Source organism: Embiotoca jacksoni, unplaced genomic scaffold, assembly GCF_022577435.1.
Source record: "Embiotoca jacksoni isolate LCO1_2020_lvr unplaced genomic scaffold, fEmbJac1.0.p SCAF_26, whole genome shotgun sequence".
Classification (NCBI taxonomy): Eukaryota; Metazoa; Chordata; class Actinopteri; family Embiotocidae; genus Embiotoca; species Embiotoca jacksoni.
Window position 1 is genome coordinate 387,729 of NW_027185377.1, and position 20,000 is coordinate 407,728.

The following is a 20,000-nucleotide window of genomic DNA, read 5'->3' on the forward strand; positions in this document are numbered from 1 at the left end:
TGTTTGTGCAGCCTTCTCGTATCAGGCGGACGCACACTCGGGAGCTGGAGGGCGGCGGCGGACGCACCAATCATCTGCACCCACCCTGTTTTTTTAGGGGATTAACACTAATAAGATGGCAGGCTGAATTTATGGAGCTAATATTTCATGGTGGGTGATTCATGGAGGATTTGGTGCAGCGGAGCAGATTAATGGATGTTCAGAAAGACTTGCTTGACTTGTGCCCTGATATGATTAGTCCCACGGGAGCACGGCTGCTTAATACACCACTGTGGAAGTGTTTGTGTACAAAGATGGCGAGCAGGCCGAGAGAAAAATGTACAAGTAAACAGGACACGCACACGCGCACACACACACACACACACACACACACACACACACACGCGCGCGCACACACACACACACACACACACACACCTCCTGTGCCGAGCTCCACGTATAGAACATGTAGAGAACCTCACATCACCTCCTCCGTCCGACCGTCTGTCCATCACCGGGTTCAGAAATGAGGAGTTACCTGATATAACTTCAGTTCTACGAGTCACAAAGTAAACTGGAGTTAAACACAGCGTGTCCATCAGAGACGTCAGCCAGGATGTAAACCAGGATCTGGATGCAGCACCGAAACTGAACCTGGTGTTTTAGAGGACTCCTCATCTCCGGACATCCTCTTTGGGTGTCCGTGGTAACAAACTACCAGGAAAAAGTTGAGTGCACTGAAGGTTTGAGATCGCAGAGTCTGATTTTTTAGCATCGTGTTGTCATGAAACGCAGCAGAAGTGTGTGTGAGCAGCTCCTGTCTGCAGTGCATCATGGGAGTTCAGACTGGCATCAGTGGATCACTGTGATACCTGAAGGAAACTTTAAAATCAGACAGATTCTCAGGGGACTTCTGAACTGGCCGTCTTCAGTGGGCGTTTGAGGCCATAATGAAAAAGGGGAATTTTCAGCGTTTTCTGTCTTTTAAAGGTCACATGATTCACCGAAGAACAAAGAGAAACGATGTGCAAAGGAACCGATGATGTAACCGCGGCGATCTGAGTTCCTCTGACTGTCTGAGCTTTATGGAAATGTGGCTGCAAGAAGGCCGAGGACCACGGAGACAAAGGAGGACGGCAGCCTCCTCCGGTCGGGGAGGACGTGTTCACACACACACACACACACACACACACACACACACACACACACAGCGTCCTCTTCACCTCGTTCTGATGAGTCACGTGTTTCCAGGTCGTCTGACGGTTCTGGATCTCCCCGGGTGATAACGGCGGTGGAGGGGGCGGAGCCTCAGATGAAACCGTTTCTAATTTTCCAGATTTAAAAGCTTCACAGAGAACAGTGGTTCTTCATGAACTGAACTTAGAGCGGTGACGAAGTCGCCCCCTGCTGGTGATGACGGTGAACAGCAGCTGACAGACATGTTATGAACATGGGTCCAGAAAAATAAATACAAATAAATAAACCCAGCAGCCAGAAACAGCGGGATGCACGGAAGCCCATTTGAGCCAAGAAATGTGACTCATGATTTTATATTTCTAATAATCAAATACATAGATTATTACTTTTTATTTAATAATTCAGATTTTTTTTTTATTCTCTAATATGAACTTTTTATTTCCTAATATGGAATTTTTTTTTTAATAATTTTGTGTTTATCTAAAATTTGCTTTGTCATCATTTTTACTGATAATTTGACTTTTTAACACTAATCTTAACTTTTTATTTCTTATTAACTTTTTATCATAACTATCTGTAAAGTTGACATTTTAATGCCATACTTTGAAGGTTTTACATGTTATTATTAACCTTTTTATTGTCATTTTTGCCTTTTTCTCTCACGATTCTGACATTTGACGTTTATCCACTGAATTTGACTTTATGAGTGGCGGTCCTTCTGCTTTCTTCGACTGTCTTGAAGAACAGATCTGATCATCGGGTCGATACGTTTCCAAAAAAAAAGACTTCTGGAGTTTTATGAGTCTGAATGTGAAGAGAAGGAACAGGAAGTGAATCCCCAGAGCAGCAGGTCTGCAGTGGAGCGCCACCGTCCTGCATTATGCAGCGTTGACGTCCACCTGCTGCTGACCTGAAGTCTGGTCTGGTGTGTGATTGACAGGTCTGTGGTGCAGTCAGGTTACAGCTATCGGTGGGCGGGACGTAGTATCGTCAGGTTTCCGATCAGATCGGTCAGATCCACCGCTGGCTCCTCCCCCAGCTCGTCCAAATATGGTCACTTCCTGCTCCAAACCGCTCCGAACTAACAAAGATGGTGACGGACAGAATCTGAACTGGAGGATTCATAACGTTCACAAACCAACGATGACATCACTGATGGATGATGACATCACTGATGGTTCTGATCGGTTCGAACCCAAAACTGGCTCAAAACCACCAAAGATAGAATAAACAGAGACTTTCAAAATAAAAGATGAACGGATGATGAAACCTGATTCGTCTGATAGTCGATGCGATGAATTAAAGACGTGAAGTATTTAATATCTACGTGGACTCACCTGGATGCTGCGCAGCTTCTTCCTGCCTCTCTCCAGCCGACTCAGCAGCTTCAGGTGTCGCTGCTCTCCGCCCGCCGGCTGCAGCAGACGGTCGTCCACCGAAACCGTCTTCCTCAGCGCCGCCCGCTCGCTGGCCCACGCCGGGGAGGCTCCGCCCACCTCACTCAGGGGGAGGCTCCTTGCACCTCCGCCACCTGCTGCTGTGCTCCCCCCCGACACGGGAGACGGATCTGGTGACCAGAAGTCCCGCTGCACAAAACCTGGAGGACAGAAACCAGAGACACCCTGCTGTTACTCTCTACAAACACACACACACACACACACACACACACACACACACACACACACACACACACACACACACACACACACCTGAAGCTGCAGGATGCTACAGTTCTGATTAATCTGAGTTAGGGTTAGAGTTCTGAGTTCTTTAAGCTGCTATGTTCTGTCATATTTCAAAATAAATAATCAATATAAATAAGTAAATAATCAATATAAATAAATACATAAATAATAAATAGAATTAATAATCAGCTTTAAACACCTGCAGAATGGCCGTCATCATCTCAGCCACATTATTCTGATTATTGACTTTTATTTTGAAAAGACACATGATGATGTATATTGAAATGGTTTTATTTGATTAAACATCACTTTAGTTTTTATTTGCTGAGAATCATTGAAGTGTTCCTCAGGACTGATGAAGACCGTTATCATCATCATCATCATCATCATCACTTTAATAAATGTTCATATTTAATGATCGATGAGGAAGTTATGGATTAGAAACACATGATGTTTGCACATTAAACATGTTCTGCAGGTTGTCATCTGACACGCGTGTCTGTGTGTGTATACGTGTGTGTGTGTGTGTGTGTGTGTGTGTGTGTGTGTGGTGTCAGGCTGCAGGACAGATGAGCTGCTTCATTAAAACTAAATGAGCACTCAGATGACACACTTTGTTTGTTTTTCAAAATAAAAGCTGGTGTTTCATATTGACATGAATTCTGATCGATCAGTACAAGAAACAACAAAGTCAACTGATTCCTTTAAATCTGGGATTATTTACTTATTTTTGATCATATCATTATTTTTTTTATCCCTGAAAGTTTACATTTGTTGCTGTTTTGGAAATAATTTTACACATAAGACGATAAAAATAATCAGGAGTCCACACAACTATGACGAGTTCTACAAGATGATCCAAAAAAAATAAATCGGAAACCAGTCCAAAACAAGACAATATTCAGGTCTAAAAACAAGTTTAAAATTTGTTCAAAACAAGGTCTAAAAACAGTCAGAAATCATTTTTAATCACTGCAGTCCAGTGTTAGAGATCAGGTGTGATAATGCAGGTAAACATCATCACACCAATCAAATGCAGTGTGGCTCGATGATGTCACACGTCAAACTACCTGTTTTCAGCTCATTTCAGTCTGTGTTGAAATATTTCCACCTGTCTGCAGCTCAGTTCATCTTTTCAGCAGTGAAATGCTCCTTTAAGTATGTTTGGGCTTCAGACCAGGACTGACTGGAGTCATGGCGCCCTCTGGTGGACAGACATCAGACAGCATTCAGACGACGGAGGAATAAAAGTCCATCTGAACGTACAAAGGTGTTGAATGGCGGCTTCGCACATTCTGGCATCCTGGAGGAAATGGGCTCAGTTTACGGTTACCATGGTGACGTTTCTAAGTTTTCACATCGAGGAGACAAAAATTCCATCAGACCACCGACGACCTCGTGTGTCGTCCTGCTGTTTATTTGTGAACTAAACACCACCAGACTGAAGGGAAACAGGAAGAGCTTTTCAAATTAAAAGCAACAAACAAACATGGTCCACCAAAAACGACCTCTGGAGAAGATGAAATGTGAAGCAGAAAGTTTAGGAGAGTTTTGTAAAAGTCTGGAGACCTCGGATGTAAAGTGAACAACAAGTTGTGGACGTCCTGCAGAGCATCTGTAATCTGTCCAACAGGAAGCTCATTATCATTCTCCAGGAAGGTGGAGCTAAAGATCAGAGCGCCAAACACAGGAAGTGAAGAATAAACAACAGCGACCATGTCAGAGACATTCCTGACATGAGAGCACGTCCACGACTCCACAGCAGGTCTGATGTCCTGATCTCAGGACGGAGATCCTCACACACATGCAGCTTCATCACACACCAGGTCTTAAACTAGTTTAAAACCATGTCCTAAATCAGTCCTAAACCAAGTCCAAATCCAGTCTAAACCCAGTCCAAGCCCAGTCAAAACCCAGTCCAAACCAAGTCCAAACCCGGTCTAAACCCAGTCCAAACCCAGTCCAAACCAAGTCCAAACCCAGTCTAAACCAAGTCCAAGCCCAGTCCAAACCCAGTCTAAACCAAGTCCAAACCCGGTCTAAACCCAGTCCAAGCCCAGTCTAAACCCAGTCCAAACCCAGTCTAAACCAAGTCCAAACCCGGTCTAAACCCAGTCCAAGCCCAGTCTAAACCCAGTCCAAACCCAGTCTAAACCCAGTCCAAACCCAGTCTAAACCCAGTCTAAACCCAGTCCAAACCAAGTCCAAACCCGGTCCAAACCCAGTCCAAACCCAGTCTAAACCCAGTCCAAACCCAGTCTAAACCCAGTCTAAACCCAGTCCAAACCCAGTCCAAACCCGGTCCAAACCCAGTCTAAACCAAGTCCAAACCCAGTCTAAACCCAGTCTAAACCCGGTCTAAACCCAGTCCAAGCCCAGTCTAAACCCAGTCCAAACCCAGTCTAAACCCAGTGTAAACCCAGTCCAAACCCGGTCTATACCCAGTCCAAGCCCAGTCCAAACCCTGTCTAAACCAAGTCCAAACCCAGTCTAAACCCAGTCCAAACCCAGTCCAAAACCAGGTCCTAAACTGGTTTAAAACCAGGTCTAAAAGCAGGACTCCTCTTGCCCCCCCATGGCTGTCTGCCTCAGGGAACGTAAGGAGGCGGGTAAACAACACAGGTGTGTTCTCACCTGCGGAGGTCCAGTGGAGTCCACCGGGACTGGCAGCGAGCCGCCGTCGCTTCCTGACATTGACGCCATTCTGGGAGGTGGAGTCTGTGGGCGGAGCCGGCGGGCAGAGCACGGAGGAGGCGGCGGGGGTGGAGGAGAGGATGGGGAGGAGCGGCGTGGACAGGAACGTCACCTCCCTCGCCAGAGCAGGAGGGAGGAAGGCGGAGTCTGCCTGCGACGACCTGCAGCGACACACAGCACCGTGAGACACACCACTTCCTGTAGACATGCTGGTCCACTACAGCAAAACGTGTGAATGTCACGATTTGACAGCCCCGAGCGTGACCATCTCACGTTTTGCTGAAGTGGTTGTTAGTCAACTGAACTTTTGATTTTAGATTCCTGAAATGGAAAAAAGTTTATTTAACACAACGTGTGATGAGATTTTATAGAGTCATTGTGAGGACGCCAGCGTCGACAGTCCGTTACCATGGAAACGACCAAAACTAAAGACAGACGCAGCTCTCAGAATTATCAACTGCATAGGAGGAGGACGGGGAGGACGGGGAGGACGAGGAGGACGAGGAGGACAGCGGCGGTCCACACGACAAACACGTCCTCGTACCGGTCCTCCGACACCACGTAGCTGCGACTCCTCCACGACCCTCTGATCCGACGGCTTCCCTTCTGTCTCCGCAGGAACAAGTCCAGCAGCTGAGTCCAAACCAGCATCTCCGACCAAGAGAGACCGAACCGAACGGAACGAACTGGACCGAACCGAACCAGACCAACGTGTGTTCAGAGGCTCTCAGGATCCGACAGGAAACAGAACCACACGTGGCTGAACTGGAGGTCCACTGCAGAGGAAACGCTCCTCTCAGGTGTTCAGTGCCAAGCGGGGGTGTTACCTTACCTCAGTGTGTGTGTGTGTGTGTGTGGGGTGGGTGGGTGGGGTGGGGTGGGGGGGGCAAAAGCTGAATCAGGAGTCAAGTGCTTTAGATATCAGTTTATCCACAGGAGGCCTTTGTGTGGGCTGAAAGGAGAGTCGGTTTGCAGCGAGATGATCCGACCGAAGAGTTAAACGTGAATAATGAAGTTTAATCAGGTGGTCTGATGTCAGATTTAATCTGACGGTGGTACTGATGAACAAAACATGTTTCTGTAGATTACAGACTGTTTCTAAAAGAGTTCGTAGCTTCAGGTCTGTAAAATGGTTCTGATCCAGAAGTGTCTTCAGCTGCAATACCAGCGAGTACCACTAGAGGTCGGCTCCAAAAAGCAGAGACGGAGTTACCTGAGTGGCGTGTCGGACTCTCCCGGCTCGCTGCGGGTGGACCGACGGGAGTCGGAGGCCAGGGAGGAGGAGGAGGAGGAGATGGGGGGCGAGTTGGATGAGTGGTTGGAGGAGGTAGAGGAGGAGGAGGAGGAGGTGTGGCTGGAGTCTGCGGCTCTGGGCAGCAGCAGCGAGGACGGCATACACAGCCACGTCTCCAGGTCGGAGAACTTGGAGTAGCTCAGCATCTCCAGGACGCTGCGGGAGGAAGGAGGCCGGCGTTACCGTGGAGACGACACAAAGCAAAAACTCAACCACCAGATTCGTCTCAGAGCCAACTTAAAAACAGGAAGTGCTCGGTTTACCTCTCCTCTCCTGCTGCCGGGACGTCATCCTTCTCGTCAGCGCTCTGGAAGACGCAGGAAGTCCTGGAGTCTCTTGACAGCAGAAAGCAGGAGTTATCGGAGTCCACGGACATCTTCAGCCATATCTGGGGGACATATTTCAAAGAATCTGTAAAAACCTCCTGGATTTGTCTCGCTAACAGTTTACCATCTTAAAATATTCAATTCAGTGGTTAGTTAGTAGCTAGAGGGTAGGATGGGTTAGTTACACCTTAGTTGATACCCTTAGTTGGTAGCTAGCTGGTAACGTTACCCGGTTTAGTTGTTCGGTGCTGGTAAGATCATGTTAAATAGTATCCAGCTGGTCACGTTAGCTGGTTGGCTAACTGGTAACATTAACGTGTTACTTAGTTAGTTAATTGCTGGAAAGCTGGTAACATATTTCGTAAACTAATGTTATTAGTTCGTTGACTGGTAACATGACTTGTTACTGGTCACAGTGAGTTAGCTGGTAGCTAAATTGGTAACTAGTTGGTAAACATTAGCTTGTTAGTTGGTGGAATGCTGGAAACAGTAAGCTAATGTTTATCTAGAAGCTAACTGCTAACAAGAATTTGTCCAGTTGGTAACTGGCTGACAGTTTGCTACTTTGGTTAACTGTTAGCTAGCTGGTATATTTAGCTTGTTAGTTAGAGGTAAAGATTTGTTAAATTAGTTAGTTGTGGAAAACATATGAACACGTAGAGACTAACGTGTAGATAAAAACACGTAGACTAACGTGTAGATAAGAACACGTAGAGACTGACGTGTAGAGACTAACGTGTAGATAAGAACACGTAGAGACTAACGTGTAGATAAGAACACGTAGAGACTAACGTGTAGATAAGAACACGTAGAGACTAATGTGTAGATAAGAACACGTAGAGACTGACGTGTAGATAAAAACACGTAGAGACTAACGTGTAGATAAGAACACGTAGAGACTGACGTGTAGATAAGAACACGTAGAGACTGACGTGTAGATAAGAACACGTAGAGACTAACGTGTAGATAAGAACACGTAGAGACTAACGTGTAGATAAGAACACGTAGAGACTAACGTGTAGATAAAAACACGTAGAGACTAACGTGTAGATAAGAACACGTAGAGACTGACGTGTAGATAAGAACACGTAGAGACTAACGTGTAGATAAGAACACGTAGAGACTAACGTGTAGATAAGAACACGTAGAGACTAACGTGTAGATAAGAACACGTAGAGACTGACGTGTAGATAAAAACACGTAGAGACTGACGTGTAGATAAGAACACGTAGAGACTGACGTGTAGATAAGAACACGTAGAGACTGACGTGTAGATAAAAACACGTAGAGACTAACGTGTAGATAAGAACACGTAGAGACTGACGTGTAGATAAGAACACGTAGAGACTAACGTGTAGATAAAAACACGTAGAGACTGACGTGTAGATAAGAACACGTAGAGACTGACGTGTAGATAAGAACACGTAGAGACTGACGTGTAGATAAAAACACGTAGAGACTAACGTGTAGATAAGAACACGTAGAGACTGACGTGTAGATAAAAACACGTAGAGACTAACGTGTAGATAAGAACACGTAGAGACTGACGTGTAGATAAGAACACGTAGAGACTAACGTGTAGAGACTAACGTGTAGATAAGAACACGTAGAGACTAACGTGTAGATAAGAACACGTAGAGACTGACGTGTAGATAAAAACACGTAGAGACTAACGTGTAGATAAGAACACGTAGAGACTAACGTGTAGATAAGAACACGTAGAGACTAACGTGTAGATAAGAACACGTAGAGACTGACGTGTAGATAAAAACACGTAGAGACTAACGTGTAGATAAGAACACGTAGAGACTAACGTGTAGATAAAAACACGTAGAGACTAACGTGTAGATAAAAACACGTAGAGACTAACGTGTAGATAAGAACACGTAGAGACTAACGTGTAGATAAGAACACGTAGAGACTGACGTGTAGATAAGAACACGTAGAGACTGACGTGTAGATAAAAACACGTAGAGACTAACGTGTAGATAAGAACACGTAGAGACTGACGTGTAGATAAAAACACGTAGAGACTAACGTGTAGATAAGAACACGTAGAGACTGACGTGTAGATAAAAACACGTAGAGACTAACGTGTAGATAAGAACACGTAGAGACTAACGTGTAGATAAGAACACGTAGAGACTAACGTGTAGATAAGAACATGTATGTGTGCCTCCAGCAGAGGTAACGTGCGGCCCCACGTGGCTACTGTTGCTGCTCATCGGTGAACTCATGTGTTCCCGGTTCCGGTGCCGGTTAACGGGAGGACGTGTTGGACCTACAGGCCGACCTTCATCCGGACATCTGCAGCGCTTCTTTCATTCTGTCGGGAGGAATCTGAGCCGTCAGCTGTCCTCCGAACACAGAACCGATCCTGCAGCGAACTTTACCGAGTCCTCCTTCTTCTTCTGCACAAACAAGTCCTCTTCTTCTTCTTCTTCTTCTTCTTCTTCTTCTTCTTCTTCCTCTTCTTTCCCGGAGCAGGAACATCTGCTCAGGCTGGGCTCCCGCTTGGAAACGTGTCTTTGTCCTGCCCCGTGTAAAACATCCCAAAATACAGGCAGCCAGGCCGTGGAGGCTCACATTTCACTGCGGTCCACTCACCGCACTGACGCCCAGCACAGGCCCACATCTGGAGGCGGCCGCGTCTCAACACTCCTCTGATCCCACTCAGCCTGCTGCCACCGGGGCGGACCGCCGCTTTATCTTCAGAGGAAGGAGGGAGGAACAGAAAGGATGAATGGAGGAGGAATGTGGCCACTGAATGAAACAAGGAAAGCATGAAAGAAGTGAGTGGTTAAAGAAACAATGAAGAGAAGAAGGAGGGAGGACAGAAGAGAGTAGGAAAAACTAAGGAAGTAAAGAAGAAAGGAAAATAGGTAAGGAATGTATAGGAAAGGGAAGAAAGAAGGAAGGAAACAAGGAAACAAGGAAAAAGGGGAGAAAAGTGGGAAAATGGATTTAAAAGAGAAGAAAGAAAGAAAGAAAGAAAGAAAGAAAGAAAGAAAGAAAGAAAGAAAGAAAGAAAGAAAGAAAGGTAACGAAGGCTTAACAGTTGGAAGATGAAAGGAAGGAGGAAGGATGGAGGAAAGAAAAAGGAAGGAAAGGAGAGAGTGGATGATAGTAGGAAACGAGGGAAGAGAGAAGTGTGTAAAAAGTAGTATTTTATTAAAGGATGTGAGTTTTTAGAGGAACAGAGAACAGCTGACAGGACCGACGATGACAAACAGGAAACATCACAGAGTCACCACAAGAACTTTTACTACAGTCAGCACAATGACAGCAAAAAGGTAAACAAACAAACAAACAATAAAACACATAAAACATGAACCTTTGGTATAAAATGATCATCAGACTAACTTCAGCTTCTCAAATTTGGCAATTTTATATTTTAATTATTTAAATTTTCTGAATTTGTTTTTAATATTTTTCAGGTTTGAATTGTTGTTGAACCAAAAGTACTAAAAAAAACAATTATTGAACGGAGGAAACGATCAGCTGATTGATCCACGATGAAGATAATCATGGATGGATGTCCATCATCCTTCAGTATCTCGGTCTCCTAGCAACCGTGTTCTGATGACTGAACCAGTTTGAATGTAAACAAAGGGAAGTCAGCACATGTATGAACTTTGTTCCAGATCAGCAGAAAGTTTCTCCGTCATGGACGAGACGGCGTTGGAGCGATTCTTCGATAAGTACGTCATGAAGGTGAGTTTCTTCTGAGCAGGTTTCAGTCTTCAAACCCACCGAAGTCTGAGGGAAATATTTTCACTTCCATCGTCACTAACCGACATTTTACTCATGCTGTGGTGTCTGCAGGAGGAGGACGAGGAGGATGAGGTGGAGGAGGAGCTCTTCCTCCGCCTACTGCCGGATGAGCTCCTGACGCCAGATGAGTCCGATCAGGAAAACAGGGACGACAACAAAACTGGACTTTTATCAGGACGTAGGCGACGACGACAGGTTTCTGTCCGCGTGTCACCAGACAGTCGAAGCTCCCAGAATGCATCACCAGCAGCGGTCCAGCTCACAGGTGGGTCGCTCTCCACCGGTCCTCCCACCACCGCCGCTGCACCTGAGAGCCAGGAGGCGGAGCTACTACACATCATCCCAAAGATACAGTAGGTGATGAGAAGGTCCGGTTCCCGTTCCGGTCCGGTCGTCGTCAGTCGTGCTGCGATCACGAACTCCGTGTTTGTGTTTGTCTGCAGAAACGTGATGTCGACGGTGAAGCTGGGCTGCTGTCTGGACCTCAAGTTAATCGCCTGCAAGAAGTGGAACATCGAGTACAAACCGAAGGTACGCCGACCCGGTACCGGACCCAGAAACACACGTGGAGCGTCCGTCCAGGTTTGGTTTTGCTTTGTTTCAGACGTTCAAGGCGCTCATCATGAGGATCCGCGAGCCGAGAACCACGGCGCTCATCTACCGGACCGGGAACTTAGTCTGCACCGGCGCCAAGAGGTCCGTCTGGACCCACCTGTGATGCCGTCAGGTGTTTTTTCTTCAGGGCGGTGAATGACCCTCTCTGTTTCCTCAGCGTGGAGGAGTCGCGGCTGGCAGCCAGGAAGTTCGTCCGCATCGTGAAGAAGCTCGGCTTCCCCGTCGCCTCCCCGACGTTTAAGGTCCAGAACCTGGTCGGCAGCTGCAACACCTTCCCGGTTCGTTTGACCCAGATGGCCCGCAATTTGGACTGCAGGTCAGAAGACGCAATCTACCTGCAAAATGCAGTAAATTACAGCCCAGACCTGCAGGAGCACCTGCAGATGTTCCAGGTGTTCCCGTCAGAACCTCAAACCTGTGGAGAGCTCCACGATGTCTTTAGCCTAGCTTAGCACAAACACTGGAAGTAGAGGGAAACTGCTAGCTTGTTCTGTGTTACTGATGTTAAGTTAAATATACGTTCTAAATCTAGCAACACTTTGGAGAACCGATGAAGATCGAACGGTTGTTAATGTTGGCAAATTGAACTTGACAGAAGCAGGTTTCTGATTGGATGAGACTCAGAACAAATGGACGATGGACATGTTAGTCGTGTTTACACGCCGCTGACGTGACGCGTGTCGTTCCGTGTTCTGTTCTCTCCACAGTTACGAACCCGAGCTGTTTCCTGCCCTCTTCTACAAGGTGCTGCCGGGAATCTGTGCGACCATCTTCTCGTCCGGGAAGATCCATTTCACCGGTAAACCGAGTCCTCACGGATCCAGTCATCACATCTCCACGATGATCTGGAGGTTCTCGTTGGTACTCAGAAAGTCCTAGACGCCTTGTTGGTTGTTCTTGTGGTCCCTGAGGGGGTTCAAGAGGTTCCACGCCAGTTATAACGTTCCTGTAGTGGACCCTGAGGGGGTTCTAGAGGTTCCACGCTAGTTCTAATGTTCCTGTAGTGGACCCTGAGGGGGTTCTAGAGGTTCCACGCCAGTTATAACGTTCCTGTAGTGGACCCTGAGGGGGTTCTAGAGGTTCCACGCTAGTTCTAACGTTCCTGTAGTGGACCCTGAGGGGGTTCTGGTGGTCCTGTATGTTTTAGGTCCCTGAGGATGTTCCAGGTGTGACTTCTACGTGGTCGACTGGAGAGAACTGATCTTCTCTCTCGTGTTCTTTGTTGTTTTCACCACTGAACATTTTCTGAATTCATTTTGTAATCTCGTGTTGAATTCCAGGAGCTAAAACAGAAGCTCGGATCCATAAAGCCTTCGATATCATCCGTCCGATCCTGAGCAGCTTCAGGAGGCGCTGAGGACGGACGGGAAGTTCCTCATCAAGCTGTTTGTAGGAGGATGATGGATGCAGAGACGCCCTCACATTCAAACCTCAACACCATCTGGAGTTTGTAAATAAACGTGAAGAGTCGAGGAGAAATCATAATCTGCAGGAAATCTGCATAAATAGTAAAAGATTTCATTCAACTATGAGCTGCAGTTCCTCTTTACACCAGCAGATGTCAGGATGTCTGCAGGCTGCAGTGAGTTGGTGTGTGTTTCAGCTGTCTGCTCACCATCTGCTGCACACACACACACACACACACACACACACACACACACACACATACATACACATACACACACACACACACACACAAATCCTCACACACACACACACACACACACACACACACAAAAACACACACACACACACACACACAGACACACACACACACAGACAGACAGACAGACAGACAGACAGACAGACACACACACACACACACACACACACACACACACACACATACATACACACACACACACACACACACACACACACATACACACACACACACACAAATCCTCACACACACACACACACACGCACACACACACACACACACACACACACACACACAAAACACACACACACACACACACAGACACACACACACACACACAGACAGACAGACAGACAGACAGACAGACAGACAGACACACACACACACACACACACAGACAGACACACACACACACACAAAAACACGGACACACACACAGACACACACACACACACACACACACACACACACACACACACACACACAGACAGACAGACACACACAGACACACACAAAAACACGGTCACACACACAGACACACACACACACACACACACACACACACACACACACACACACACACACAGACAGACACACACACACACCAGGAAACATGTCCGGCTTCTTAAACAGGTCTCTCGGTACCAGATAACGAAGTGAAGCAGGTGATGATGAAGTGAGATGTGGAGTGTCGGAGGTTTGTCTTCTGTTGGATTCTTTGGAGACACAAAACAGAAGGTCCTCATAAACCAGGACTCATCCTCTGTAACTGTAAGTTAACTGCTGCCCCTCAGTGGTGAGAACAGGTCAGTGCACCACAGAGGGCTGAAAGTAAAAGTAAAGAGCCCGAACCTGTAAAGTGGTTCTGATCCAGAAGTGTGTTCAGCTGCAATCCCAGCGAGTGCCACTAGAGGTCGGCTCCAAAAAGCCTCCGGCTCCATAGACTCCCATTCAACTTCTCTCATCAAATCCAAAGTGAATAAAATGTGTCCATCAGTTATCTCGGTGTTGTTAGATAAAGTCACTCCTTCTTATTAGTTTTCTGGAGGTCCATCTGAAAATAATCCCTCATTCATTAGAAAAGAAGATTCAAGAAGACCTGTTTTTGGGGGCGTGTCTGTTTGATTGACAGGCCTGTGGTGCAGTCAGGTTACAGCTATCGGTGGGCGGGACGTAGTGTCTTCAGGTTTCCAATCAGATCGGTCAGATCCACCGCTGGCTCCTCCCCCAGCTCGTCCAAATATGGTCACTTCCTGCTCCAAACCGCTCCGAACTAACAAGATGGTGACGGACAGAATCTGAACTGGAGGATTCATAACGTTCACAAACCAACGATGACATCACTGATGGATGATGACATCACTGATGGTTGATGACATCACTGATGGTCACTAACCGAAGCTTAACGGCCACAGAGTTCAGACACCTACTGTTGAAAATAGAAACAGCCAATCCAATGATTCTTACGTCTTTTAATAATTTTAATAAGCTTTAGTTCTCATCATTAGAATTTTTTTTTTTTTTTTTTTTTTTTTTTTTTTTTAATCCTGTCAGAGCATCTCTATTTCAGAAAATCAAGAATCCAGGTTTCATCTGTTTGTTACCTCGCAACGACAAACTTTTAGTAAAAGAGGTTTTTTTAGTAACAAAAATGCAAAGTCAACTTTTCCACTTTTTTTTTTGGAGCCAAAGAAAATGAGCGTGAACACACCTGCAGTTACAGGAAGCACAAACAGCGCTGCTAACTCACCACTTTACACACATCTGCTGTCCACAGGAAGCAGCGAGGACGTCCCCGGAGACGCAAATAACTCCCATCATCCCTGACCCAGAAATGGATCCGGGAAGGAAACGATTTAGCTCTGGTCCTCCGTCTAAAGGAACCGCACGGAAAATCTATCAACCTGCGAACATCTCGTGTTGTTGGCGTCACTTTGTGAGCAGGAAGTTAAATCACTTTCACCGCAGCGTAAATCAGAGCGTCGAAACAAAAACACGCAGACGACTCGACTCCCGCTCCGGATCAAAGGCCCCACCGGGGGCCCGGCCGGCTCCAAGACCCCCCGAGAGGACCATCTGTAAAAGCAAAGTCCGATCGCGGTCTGAAAACACGGCCAGATGTTCCCAGCTGTTGTTTCTGTCTCCGCTTTCACCTCCGACTCTCAAAACGTTGACGACCGATCGATAAGTTCAGAGTCTGAACACGAGTTCTCGCTCAGACCGCCGACCTGCTCCCAAGAACCGGAACTGTTCCTTTGAACTAACTCAGGCTGCACCTGCTGCAAGGACAGGAACCAGACCCAGACCCAGATCCAGACCCAGATCCAGACCCAGAACCAGACCCAGACCCATCCTGATCACAGGAGGATCTAAAGATAAATAAATCTGCAGTTTATAACTGTTTTAGTGTTATTAAAAATATCTTTTAATAAAAAAACAGCCTCTCTGGATTTACTTTGTTTGTTTTCTCAATAAAGTCATTATTAATTATGTTGTTTGTAGAAAAACTAGAAAGTCCAAAATTGTCAATCATCAGCTGAATATCAAAGTAAACAGATGTATTAATGATGAAAAATAATCCTTTTTCTGTTTTTAATTCTTCACAGAGAAAAAGAAAAAGGTGATTAAAGCTCCCAAAATATTATTTTATTTTTGTAATATTATGACTTGAATTTTTCAAAACGTTTATTTGTTTGCAGCAGACAGCTTCTTCGTTTCAGTCTTTTCTCGAGCTTCGAGGAGCTGAGCGTCACAACGAGCCACGAAACCAGCAGCCGGGTCCAAACCATGTCGGCGGGTTCTGTTTCCATCCGACTGCAGTGTTTCCTGTTCAAAACACCTTTTCATGTGTTTTAACATGTTTTTTTTCTCTTTTCTAAATAAAAACCTGAATCCAGAAGAGATGATTGTGAACGTGACGCAGACAGACAGACTTCCAGCTGAAGGGAGGAAAGAGTTAAAGCTTTCCCTGCTGGTCCGGTAGGAGGTGGTACCGGAGGGGGAGGGGGGCAGTCACCCCTGTTCTTCTATTGATAGCCGTGTTCCCCTCGTTTCTTCCTGCAGTTGGGACGATGCGGAGCGACGAAGAACAGAGCTGAAGCTGCTCCTCGGACCGACGGAGATCACGGTCAGAACCAGCAGAACCAGCAGAGACGAGGGAATGAAGCTGCAACAGTAAGGAGCATTTTATTCTGCAGTTTCCAACTTCATCAGCTTCAACAGATGGAAGTAACTGAGTTCATTTACTGAAAGAATATCTGAGCTGTACGACCACGATTTAACATTTCCTCACGCAAAGATGTTGAATATTTGTAGTTTGAAATCGAACTGAATGTCTTTGTGTTTTCTGAGGACGTCACCTGGTGGACGGAGGACAGGTTCAGGTTCAGGTTGAGACCAGTGGCAGGTGAGGCGGAGGGAGTGGAGGTCAGGTGACCGAGACGAGTCTAAACCGACCATCAGTGATGTCATCAACCATCAGTGATGTCATCATCCATCAGTGATGTCATCGTTGGTTTGTGAACGTTATGAATCCTCCAGTTCAGATTCTGTCCGTCACCATCTTGTTAGTTCGGAGCGGTTTGGAGCAGGAAGTGACCATATTTGGACGAGCTGGGGGAGGAGCCAGAGGTGGATCTGACCGATCTGATCGGAAACCTGACGATACTACGTCCCGCCCACCGATAGCTGTAACCTGACTGCACCACAGGCCTGTCAATCAAACAGACACGCCCCCAAAAACAGGTCTTCTTGAATCTTCTTTTCTAATGAATGAGGGATTATTTTCAGATGGACCTCCAGAAAACTAATAAGAAGGAGTGACTTTAGCTAACAACACCGAGATAACTGATGGACACATTTTATTCACTTTGGATTTGATGAGAGAAGTTGAATGGGAGTCTATGGAGCCGGAGGCTTTTTGGAGCCGACCTCTAGTGGCACTCGCTGGTATTGCAGCTGAAGACACTTCTGGATCAGAACCATTTTACAGACCTGAAGCTACGAACTCTTTTAGAAACAATTTGTGCTCACAACCTGTCAGATATATTCATGAAAGGGGTTTCCTAATGATGATGGAAAGTCTGCTTCCACGTGTGTCGCAGGTTCGTTTTTTCTGATAAAGAAGTTTCAGCTACTCAGCCGGACGGCAGGTTTCATTATTTCAGGCCACAAAATTGAACAATTAGAAACAATTTAAAGGTGGAAACTAGAAATTAAAAGTGGTAAAAAAAATTATGAAAATTTTCTTTATCCTCCTCAGGCTGTAAGAATAATGTGAGCTTGAAATGTAGCAGCGATGAGAGACTTTAAATTCATTGGTTTGATGTACAGATTAAGTCCTGATGACTCATCACGCCTCCGACCGTTTCCCCAGTTGATTATCGTTGGACCTCGATTCGTCTCCTCCTCGTCTGTCTCTCAGAGAGCTTCATTAACAGCAGCTGTGGAGGCTCAGAGACAGTTTGACCAAGAGAGATGGACAGAGGGACGGAGGTCTCTGAGGGGAGGAGGAGGTCTCTGAGGAGAGGATGAGGTCTCTGGGGGGGGGGGGGGGGTCTCTGAGGGGAGGTCTCTGAGGGGAGGAGGAGGTCTCTGAGGGGAGGAGGGGGTCTCTGAGGGATGGAGGAGATCTCTGAGGGGAGGAGGGGGTCTCTCAGGGGGGGGGAGGGTCTCTGAGGGGGGGGTCTTGGAGGGGAGGTCTCTGAGGGGAGGAGGAGGTCTCTGAGGGGGGGAGGAGGTCTCTGAGCGGAGGAGGAGGTCTCTGAGGGATGGAGGAGATCTCTGAGGGGAGGAGATCTCTGAGGGGAGGAGGAGGTCTCTGAGGAGAGGAGGAGGTCTCTGAGGGGGGGAAGTCTCTGAGGGGAGGTCTCTGAGGGGAGGAGGGGGTCTCTGAGGATGGAGGAGATCTCTGAGGGGAGGAGGAGGTCTCTGAGGAGAGGATGAGGTCTCTGAGGGACGGAGGAGTTCTCTGAGGGGAGGAGGACGTGATGATTTCTACTCTTCTTGTAAAGGATCAGACTTCAAGATGTATTTGTGGCAAAGCGTGAAATAGACACGCTTTGGTCTGTCTTGGTGTGAAAGTTACAAAATAAAGTCTAAAATTGACCTTTCTGTTCACAGCTGACTGCTCTGTGATTGGCTGATCCCTGAAACCAAAGTCCAGATGGCTCACCTGTTCCTCGCCAGTAAGATCGCCATGCCGGATGACCTCCCCGGAAAAGGCGGAGCCAGGATCCCCAGGAGCGCCGTGAAGACGCCGACGTCCGTCTCTGCCGAGAAGCCGAGCTGGGACAACCCCAGGAAGGACTGCGGAAGCGTCGTCGTGACGACGCGCGTCCCGCACGTCAACGAGGTCCAGCTGACGGCGGCGACCGGCGGCGCCGAGATGTCCTGCTACCGCTGCACCGTGCCGTTCGGCGTGGTCGTCCTCATCGCCGGCGTCGTGGTGACGGCGGTGGCCTACACCTTCAACTCCCACGGCTCCACCATCTCGGTGCTCGGGCTGGTGCTGCTGTCCGCCGGGCTGGGCCTGCTGGGCTCCAGCGCCATCTGCTGGAGGGCCCGACTGAGGAGGAAGAAGGACAAGCGGAGGGAGAGCCAGACTGCCCTCATGGCCAGCCAGGGGTACTGCGTCGCCTGAGGAGACACCGGCACGGTTTCAGTCCTCCGGAGACCAGTTCGAGACAACTGGACATGAATCTGCTGGTTGTTTCTTCAGGCTCTCATTCATCATCGGAGGCGATGAAGACTCCGCAGACGCCTGAAAGGACGAGTCACTTTAAACTCCACCTAGAGCTGGATGAAGGAAGGCGGGAATAAACTTCCTCTTCAAAAGCTCTCGCGCTGATCGTTAGCAAAAATGTATTAATCGTTAAAGTCGTTTTTGATGCACAAATTTGAATATTCTCTATTTTCAGGTCATTAACTTCTCTGATTTACATTGTTGTGGTTTTGGACTCAGTTGGACAAAGGAAGACATTTAAACATGACAGCTCCCAGAACTTGTGGTGGGAATTTCGTACGGAGGACTTGTTTGGAGGAATATTATCGAGGTGAAGCAGAGCAGACAGACGACTGATGGATATTTTACTTCCTGTCCATTTTCAAAAGGAAGAATTTATCTTCGAAACGTAATCTTTACAAAACGTGTTTTGTCGTGGTCGTCTATAATTCCCCAAAAAGTTGACTTCTCGTTTAAGGTAAATGTACAACGCAACATAGCGTCTCTGAATACTACTGTAAATTATACATTAACAATCAAACAAACTAAACAAGTAATCATTTCTGGGAAAATATAAATGTTTAACTGAAGCCTTGAAAAGCTCATTAATGATGTACAGAATCGAAACGCTGCTAATAAGCTGACAGACTTTAAATAAAGGTACTCTACTGTTGTTGTTTCTACGTACAGCCTTCACTTCGTCTCTTCTCTGATTAGCCTCGTTAGTTTATCGACCTGAGATTTAGTCACACGGTATTAATCAGGAGGGAAATATTTTGTTGAAGCGTTAATTTTATTTTATAGAAGAATAAACTTCCTGTGATGTCGGGTTTAGACGACAGAATTTTTCTGTTTGATAGAATGGCTTCTGTGCCAGATCTGGTCTTTATGGGTCCAGGAGCCTGAGAGAAACGGTGTGCAGTCCACAGACTGGATGTAAAAGAGTTCGTAGTTTCAGGTCTGTAAAATGGTTCTGATCCAGAAGTGTCTTCAGCTGCAATACCAGCGAGTGCCACTAGAGGTCGGCTCCAAAAAGCCTCCGGCTCCATAG

At 46.8% G+C, this 20,000-nt stretch overlaps 3 protein-coding genes across 4 annotated transcripts in view; 2 read left to right on the forward strand and 1 right to left on the reverse strand.

Moving 5' to 3' along the window:
• The window catches only part of ankfn1a (ankyrin repeat and fibronectin type III domain containing 1a), a 74,290-nt gene extending 59,211 nt beyond the window's left edge, over nt 1–15,079 (reverse strand). Inside the window, exons 1-6 of the mRNA XM_069159906.1 lie at nt 14,978–15,079; nt 9,461–9,884; nt 7,113–7,237; nt 6,769–7,005; nt 5,496–5,716; nt 2,514–2,773 (exon numbers count right to left, since the gene is read on the reverse strand). Coding sequence (XP_069016007.1) covers nt 2,514–2,773; nt 5,496–5,716; nt 6,769–7,005; nt 7,113–7,225 — 831 coding nt within the window. The 5' untranslated portion in view covers nt 7,226–7,237; nt 9,461–9,884; nt 14,978–15,079. The remainder of the gene's footprint in view (nt 1–2,513; nt 2,774–5,495; nt 5,717–6,768; nt 7,006–7,112; nt 7,238–9,460; nt 9,885–14,977) is intronic.
• LOC138204868 (uncharacterized) lies at nt 10,983–12,929 on the forward strand. The gene is made up of 6 exons (XM_069160425.1): nt 10,983–11,302; nt 11,393–11,480; nt 11,554–11,645; nt 11,722–11,880; nt 12,272–12,363; nt 12,845–12,929. Exons 1-6 carry the CDS (start codon nt 10,983–10,985, stop codon nt 12,919–12,921), a joined length of 828 nt encoding a protein of 275 aa, XP_069016526.1. The 3' UTR covers nt 12,922–12,929.
• A 1,226-nt stretch (nt 15,080–16,305) lies between the features above and the next one.
• On the forward strand, nt 16,306–19,632 carry LOC138204507 (transmembrane protein 100-like). 2 transcript variants are annotated; one of them, XM_069159800.1, is made up of 3 exons: nt 16,306–16,401; nt 16,579–17,330; nt 18,349–19,632. In XM_069159800.1, exon 3 carries the CDS (start codon nt 18,392–18,394, stop codon nt 18,866–18,868), a length of 477 nt encoding a protein of 158 aa, XP_069015901.1. In that variant the 5' UTR covers nt 16,306–16,401; nt 16,579–17,330; nt 18,349–18,391; the 3' UTR covers nt 18,869–19,632. The 2 variants fall into 2 exon arrangements, with proteins under 2 accessions (XP_069015901.1, XP_069015900.1); XM_069159799.1 differs by lacking the exon at nt 16,579–17,330.
• Nucleotides 19,633–20,000: the final 368 nt, after the last annotated feature.

What these genes read in the sequence shown, in the direction of transcription:
- LOC138204868 (XM_069160425.1), top strand. Translation starts at nt 10,983, where the DNA reads ATGCTGTGGTGTCTGCAGGAGGAGGACGAGGAGGATGAGGTGGAGGAG. An exon ending in CACATCATCCCAAAGATACA is followed by an intron (nt 11,303 to 11,392) that starts GTAGGTGATGAG and finishes GTTTGTCTGCAG; the next exon opens with AAACGTGATGTCGACGGTGA. An exon ending in GTCTGCACCGGCGCCAAGAG is followed by an intron (nt 11,646 to 11,721) that starts GTCCGTCTGGAC and finishes CTGTTTCCTCAG; the next exon opens with CGTGGAGGAGTCGCGGCTGG.
- LOC138204507 (XM_069159800.1), top strand. Translation starts at nt 18,392, where the DNA reads ATGGCTCACCTGTTCCTCGCCAGTAAGATCGCCATGCCGGATGACCTC.